This window comes from Trachymyrmex septentrionalis, unplaced genomic scaffold, assembly GCF_001594115.1.
Source record: "Trachymyrmex septentrionalis isolate Tsep2-gDNA-1 unplaced genomic scaffold, Tsep1.0 scaffold8, whole genome shotgun sequence".
NCBI classification, from domain to species: domain Eukaryota; kingdom Metazoa; phylum Arthropoda; class Insecta; order Hymenoptera; family Formicidae; genus Trachymyrmex; species Trachymyrmex septentrionalis.
Genome location: NW_017305987.1, coordinates 2,879,734 through 2,888,148, shown reverse-complemented (window position 1 = coordinate 2,888,148; position 8,415 = coordinate 2,879,734). Strand labels below are relative to the sequence as shown.

General features: G+C 27.7%; 2 protein-coding genes across 2 annotated transcripts in view; both read left to right on the top strand.

Annotated features, from left to right (window-relative positions):
- Nucleotides 1–2,518, top strand: part of LOC108754561 (kielin/chordin-like protein) — a 4,437-nt gene extending 1,919 nt beyond the window's left edge. The window contains exons 3-7 of the mRNA XM_018496976.1: nucleotides 163–269; nucleotides 669–788; nucleotides 1,290–1,439; nucleotides 1,613–1,675; nucleotides 2,298–2,518. Of these exons, the coding sequence (XP_018352478.1) occupies nucleotides 163–269; nucleotides 669–788; nucleotides 1,290–1,439; nucleotides 1,613–1,675; nucleotides 2,298–2,452 (595 nt within the window). The 3' untranslated portion in view covers nucleotides 2,453–2,518. The remainder of the gene's footprint in view (nucleotides 1–162; nucleotides 270–668; nucleotides 789–1,289; nucleotides 1,440–1,612; nucleotides 1,676–2,297) is intronic.
- The window catches only part of LOC108754560, a 102,900-nt gene that overhangs the window by 41,658 nt on the left and 52,827 nt on the right, over nucleotides 1–8,415 (top strand). The window lies entirely within an intron of this gene.

Sequence of the window (8,415 nt, the reverse complement as noted above, 5' to 3'; positions counted from 1 at the left end):
TGTGACATTGGTTGCACCTGCAACACTGGACATGGTGGAATGTAAGTATTGTAATTACCATACTTCAACACCAATATTTTGTGATGGCCCCGTTTAAATCAATTTAATGTTTAAATCAATAAGTGTTATTTATTTAAATTACAATAATTTGTTACAATATAGTGCCACATTTAATTGCGCGATAGTTGATTGTTTCCATGGACAACCAAAGCCAGGTTGCTACATGAAGAATTACCCATCAAAGTGTTGTCCCGGAGATGAAGTTTGTCGTAAGCATATGTAATCCAATTAAAAGCTAGACATTTTCTACATATATTCACGACATGATATACATTCTACATATATAAACCGCGAACTCCGATTTCTACATGTAACATACGTATTTAAATATTGCATAAAATTTGCATTATGTGTTTGTCAATTAAAATAATTATGATTAAAAATTTATGATAATAAATCACGATTTTGAATAATCGTGATTATACATTTGGATATGCTTTTTAGCTAATATGTTTAACAGATTTTTTTTAGTCAGAAAGCCATGATAACGTTGCTTTAGTATAATTAAGTTTTACTTTGACGCACAAAAACAATCCACATGTCAAAGGATATTTCTATCTCGTAAAATACGTGCATAATATTTAAATAAAGTCATTTACGTCTTTTAGCTGAAAATCCCGAAGATAGAGCTACCTGTGAGGTAAATGGAAAGGAATATAAGGAAGGAGACTACTTCAGTATCGAAAATGATCCGGATTTAACTTGTACATGTCAACCGGGCTACAAAGGTATAGATAATCTTAGGCACGTCATTTCAATTGTTCAATGACAAATACGTTGACATAACATGTATATGAAATACATTCGCACTAATTTATAACATAAGATAAGACACGATATAAAAAATGAGTTATTTTTCAATATTATCAATATATATGGAATTTATATTTTTTCATGTAATACACGAAATCTTTACAATAAATATGACAAATATAAACAATTTTTAATAAAATAAATGTATTATGTAAACTTACATTGATGCAATATATTGCTGAATAATTTACTAGTTTATTTATCAACAAATAGCCAGTAAATTAAATCATTAAACAGTTGTTGTACCTATACCATAAAATATACGTATTTGTCATAACAATAATTAAGACTAAATTTGCATTTATCTATATTTCAATGATGTGTTTAGTAACAATTCCACAATAGAAACTTCAAGTTTAAACCTATACTGTATAACCATAAGTTTGCGTCATTGATAAAAAATATTACAATTTTAGGAGAAAATGTTGAACCTTTCTGTGCAAGGCCTAAGCGTCCATATTGTCATCCCGAGTTTAGTCATTCATATGAGATTATTAATAAATGTGCTCCGGTTTATTACCCAAATCAATCGCCGCTCACTAGTTGCAACGCGTTTTCGAGATGTCGTAAGTTCACAAGTTGCAATTTTGCACATCATGTCTATATATGATAGCGTTATCTAAGTAATTATGGTGGTTTTTTAGAATAACGATAACGGCATTGTGTGTGTGTGTGTGTGTGTGTGTGTGTGTGTGTGTGTAATTAACATATTTATTTACTAATGATTATGGCTTTTTAGAAAACAATAACGACACTGTTATTCACAACGAGGAGAAACCGAAGACTCACTCAAGTCCAGATGGTATGTTTCATATTAAATATTGTAAAGATATGATGATTCTTTGACAATCAAAAATAATTAATACTTTTGAAAATTTCTTAATCTTTTATTAATTTTATTAATTATTGATTCAATGAAAAACGTAATGATTTATATTTAATTCGCTTATTGAATTGAAACATAAACGATATATCGTTACGCATTTGATTCAAGCGAGCTAATTACAACTGTGCTATGAATAGCATGAAATGAGAATTAATTGCAAGAAATGTTGCACACGAGAAGCAACGCGCAAATCAATTTCTGTCGCAATCCTATAAAATGATAATTAATTTGGTCATCGTTATCCCCAACATAGGAAATTATGTTATAGGCGTGTCAGTTAACACATCAGTAACACCCGTGAGCGCGTTTGATGTTCGTCATAAAAAACAATTTTATTTATTTATATATGTATAATATACTTTGAATTTTTTTACATTTTAAAATTAAAATGTAAAAAAAAATTTGGAAAATTGAAAATTATATTACCGCTAGCTATAAATTTATACGATAACAATTCAAGAGTGTTTAATATTTTAAATTTTAGAATTAATTTTATCACCTAAAACAGATATATTTCATTGAGATTTGTTCTTTTCAGATGAAGATGTTTGTCATTTTGGCAATATGGTCATGCGACTTGGTGACGAATTGAATCAAGATACAGATTATAATTCTATATGCGTTAGATGCGTTTGCGAGGTGCCTCCTGTGCCTACTTGTCAGCGTTTACCGTATAACGTATGCGACCATTAATCTTAAACATTTCACAATCTGTGATAATGTATAATTCTATTATTCGACTTAGAATTTCGTAGTAAATTAGTACGTAAATATAAGAATCTCTTTACATATGTATATTCTAATCTAATTTGCGTTCTTTTACTTATTGCATATAAATTTATACGATAAAAATATTCAATAATAAAAACATGTTTTTATGTATTAAATATTTAAAAAATTTGTATTTTAATCTTTACCTATTCCATGCAAATTATGATAAATACAATACAAAAAATATTAAAGAGTTAAAACAAAACATGAAATAAAATAACAAAATGATAAATATTTTTTAAACTTGATTATTAATAAATGAAAGTTTTAATTATTTTGTTTTGAATTATTTGTTGATTATTCAAGTTTATTCAATAAGCTGTAACGTGACAAGTATTTTGCGCATCTGCAAAAAAAGTCTTTATCTTTAATCTCTTTTATATTAATGTTCTTAAGGTTATCAGTTTCATTAAACAACATATTTATCGATGAAAACTAACTGTTATTACTGAATAATATTCTATAATAGAATAAGTATACATTTGATTGTAGTACATTAATACTAATATACTATTAATATAATATAATCTACCTAATAATTATATATTTGATTGATGTAATTTTGTAATTACATATTTATTTATAACAAATTCTCGTCTAAAGATACTGCTATTTCGTTATAGCGTGATATTGCGCTATCTCTTTCGATACTAATGCACCGTTTTGTTCGTCGGAATTATTCAACCAATGATTTTCGTGATCGTAATATTACGATTACCGCTAATATGGATGCTTCCGCTTACAGTGCGCACTGATGCTGTAATAATCTACATGTTGGGCAAACCAATTCCTGTTCTGGACATCGTCTGCTTAGTAACGCGCAAACTGGCAACAAAGTCGTTTACATGCTTCGCCAAACGTTACCTGTTTCTCATTTAAACTCCTAAGTGATTTTACCGTTGACACTTTACAAATTATTGCCGGCATTACGGACTTGCCTGCATGTTTCGTGTTAGTTCACGATTTATCGCATTCGCAATTGGGAAATCCCCGCTTTACAACTTGTGAATACGAAGAAACGAATTAGTTTTAATATTCACTGAACTCGTGGCCTTTAGCCTTCGTTCGAGTCAATTGAATATGAATTACATATGCAAACTTCATAGTTACTAACACGACTTGTTAGCTTCTAAATTATAGACTATCGATGCAAAATCCAAGTGTTAGAAAAAGTGAAGAAACCAAAAAACTGAATAAAGTGAAAAAAATATTTCTGCATAATAAAAATTATACATGAATTGTCTAGTAAATATTGAGCAAGAAATTACATTGAACTAAACAACACATATTTCTTATAGACTTTTAAATGCTGAAAATACAATACTGCAAACTTTTCTAACATATCAGGTTTTTGAAATAATTGACGTTGCAAAAAATGACTTTCTTAAAACAAGTTAAAAGAAAAAGGGCTACAAGCCAAAAATTTGACCTATAAAAATTAGTATAAGTAAAAGTCTTAATAAACTAATTATGAAATTTAATAACATGCCGATTAATAACATAATGAATAAAGTGCAATAGATAATGCGATGAGAGAAAGATCAATGTCTCTTATCTTCGACGTTGTTAAACAATCATATAGTTATTCAATGCAACGTATATGTTTAATCTTTAATCGACTTTATGTTATGTTTTTTACCGTTTAGACATTTTATAAACATTGATAATGATTCGATCATGATCGAAACGTTTGTTGTTGTTAGCCAGCATGTTATTAAATTTCATAATTAGTTTATTAAGACTTTTACTCGTAGTCCTTTTTCTTTTAACTTGTTTTAAATTATTGAGCCATTATATTATTATATAACTTTCTTAAAATATTTGATATTTTTTTTGTAATAAGATATTATCTGAAAATTCTCAGAAGTTATGTACGTCCTCTATAAAATACATTTTTTAAATTTTATTATCTTACCTTTTAGTCATGTTATATAGGATTTAACAAAAAGAAATTATAATAGATTCTACTAAATATATATATATGTATATACATATAGTATTTTATTTTAAACATCCAAATATCTCGAACATCTTGAAAAAAATGTTTTAGACTTTTTTAGACAAAATAAGTTGTATGACTGTATACGTATATTCGATAGCTACAAAAATTATAAATATCACTTTATTGTCATAGATGGAAAATTTGATACCTTAGAAAAACTCTATTTAAATCCTCTATACAATAATGTTGCTAAATAATAATTGAAATTAAAAGTATTGAAATTAAAAAAATACATTTTATAGGAAATAAACAATAAATTTACGACTTCCAATCCGAATTTCGAGATAAATTTTAAAATAATTTAGTTAAACTTTTTTTAACCAAAAAGTCAAATATTGCAAAAAAATTATTCTTATACGTTACACTTGTAATTTAAATTGTTACAAAAATCTAATATAAAATTTGACTTTATGATATCATTTTCAGTATTCAAAAATCTATAAGAAATATTTTAGTCTCATAGCGTATAATATTTTGACTGTAGGTTCAAGTAATTAAAAAAAAAAAGCATTTTATAATTACACATTTCGTGACAAACTAAATCGAAAATCGATAGCTTTTTGTGCAAGATGTCATGTGTGCTTGTATCAATATTTATCAAACAATAAATGCTATGTTAGTTATTAATTTTGTTGTTGTTAATTATTATAGAATTTCTGACAGTGTAATAAATATTGTTACGCGATTCAATATAAACATAAAAATATAACTTTTAGTTGTAATAAATCGTAAGTTGTTATTATATGTACAGAAATATATTCGTATTCACGCGCATTCTATGAAATGCCGATACACAGAATTTCCCGCAGTAGTATTGTACGATGTTTTAATGATCTAAAAATTAATTAGTATTGAAAATTTGATCAATTAATACTTATCGATGTAGAAATAATATACGTAAAAAATTATTTTTTTCCGCGACAAATCATTTATTGGTTCTCATTTCATTTTTATATAAGTTTAAATTATTAATAAACATAAATAAAGAATATAAAAAATTAAAATAAAAAAATTGACGTAAAAAAAGTAGGATTCATAATCATTAACATATTTATTAAATAAATTGATCAAGATATGCTATGAGACTATAAAATGTCCAATCTTCTTTTCATTCGCATGTGTGATATATGTATATAAAAAATATCTTTGATATTGTGCTAGTTTATAATATTTAACTTTGAAATATAGAGAAATTAAAAGCAAACTTTTCTTTACTCTTTATACTTATAAGAAATTATTTTTTGTTGTATATAAATTCAAAATACAATAAATATCTTATTAAATTATTAAATTTCCATTATCCATATGAAAAAAACATTAAAGTTTATATTCTAAAAATTTTTAATTTACATAGTTTACTTTTTTTGCCTTTGTTATTTGCATAGAATGATTGTCAAAAAATATAAGAGAAGATAATATCTTTACTAGCATTCAAGACAATATCTTTTTTATAAAAAGCTTTCTATTACTGTTTTTACTTTCTATCACGTTTATTCTATTTTTATATTTGAGTTTATATATATTTGCCTATATATTACAAGCAATTTATGCATCCCGTAATAAAAATAATAAGTATAATTTCGCATAATAAAGATAGTGTGCTAAATAATATATTTACTGATCTCTATTTTACTATTAATAACTTTGCGCAGATGTTATGAAAAATATACACAGTCCAGAGTTAAATATTACAAGTAATCTAGCTCATCCCTCTGGAAACACAATGGATCTATGAAATTGATTTATATATATGTTTTTAACTTGATACATACATCTCTATATTTTATATATATCTGATATCTACATTTCTCATAGATCTATGGTTCCAATTAAAATAAAATATAATTTATCACTCACAGATACGATGCGCAGCAGCGAAGTTGTAACGTAACCACTTCGAAAGAGATCTGTAGAATAAAAAATAAACAAATTAGTCACAGAAGTATCTAAAATCTACTAAAAAAAATATCTGGTTGAATTAATTGGAATTCTAGTTGAAATTTGGTTAATCCACTAATTCTAGTTAAGATAATCCAGAATTCTGAGTAATATATTCAGAATATTCTGTTTTGTCCATTTTCAACTATTTTTATTTTTGAAATAACAAATATGTCAAAAAGTACGTGTATTTTAATTTCTTATTTCGTTCCAAATGCGATTATTTAACTTTTACCTTTAAATAGGTAGGTATCTACAGCACTTTTCGCATAGTTATCATAAAAATCTTGTGAAAAAGGAAATTAAAAAGAATTGTCCAGAAGTCTTAAAGTTAATTATTCTTACACTTCTTTGTCTTATAAAAACATAAATAATGTAAATTTAACTTTATACATATTGTTAAAAAATGTATTAGAAATGTAACTATAAAAATTAAATTTGTTTCGAGTGTTCTGAATATTCCACTTACCTACTTAAAGGTTAAATATTAATAAAGTAATAATATAATTATCAAAAAAAGTTATGATTCCATAAATAATTAATTATGGCAATTGTTCATTCAACGCATGCTTGTATGAAATAAACGAGTTTGGCAAAGAAAAGTATCGCTCTACTTCGCGGAGCAGAATATTAATTGTTAAAATTGATGACTATTTAGGTTAAAAAATCTGTCGCATCGATGACAGAGAGACTATGTACGTGAGACTAGAATAAGTATTTTATGCTTAAAAATTACACAAATTCTCTGCTTTACAAACAAATTCTCTACTTTAAAGATATAAATTATATTTAAAAAATAATTTAATTTGTATATTTAAAGCAGAGAATTTATGTTTTTAAAGCAGAGATTTTGTTCTTAAAACAGAGAATTTGTTATAACCCTCTATATGCCCTCGATATGACAGATTTCCTTATCTGAACATCTATTAACTTTAACAATTAATATCTCGATTCGCAAGGCAGAGCGACAATTTATTTTGCCAGATTCGTTTATTTCGTGCAAAAACGCGTCAAATGAGCCTAATTTTATCAACGAAGGTGAGAGGAGGCTAAACTCAATAATTATCAATAAAAAATAATTTACTCACCCCATGGTTGCTCCGCCGTTGCTCGATGCCTCCTAGGCCTCCTCTTCCTCACAGGTTATCAGAATCCGTTGCACTCACACAACACGCGAAAACAGATTAACTATAATCGCGCGATACTTTATACATACATCACGACATTCCCGATCATGGTGGAAAGATTACATGGTCACAGTACATACAGTAGCGTAACTCCCTGTCTTTGATAGTAGCGTCGGCCAAAATGGAGTGTGCATGCGTGAAATAAGCAAGTTACCTACCGTTGCCATGGTTACCACCTAACTTCTTTCTCTTTTCATCCTTTTCTCGCTCGCTCCCTAGATTTATTCGCGTCGCACTCCACAAATGCGTTGGAGTCAGTAAAAGGAGCATATTAGAGCATGCGTGTGGAGGATTATTTATATCATCCGCGCTCGATTTTGAATATCCGTTCTCAACGAGAAAATGCCGAGACGCCGACACACTGCCGGGCTTTCACGGGCACCTTCCTTCATTCCACAAGATTTTTGAAGAGAACGGCGCGCCCATACTCACTTTTTTCAAGGTATTTATCATTTTTAAAATCATCTCAACACACACATACACACACAAATGACCTCCGTTTACACGGTGAGGGTTAAAATTGACGCATCGAATCGATTGAGTCCGGATCTATAATAGATGTTTTAAACCTTAAGCCGTAAGAAATTGATCAACTACAGTCAAATGCGAGGAGAATAATTAATTGTGATTCGCCCATTTCTTATAATTTAAGACTTAAAAATCTATTGTTAATCCGAGGTAATGCAATAAGCTTGCCACTCGCGTTTTGTGTCTTACGTAGATCAGGTTTAATAAATACAATCACGAAGCTAGGACTC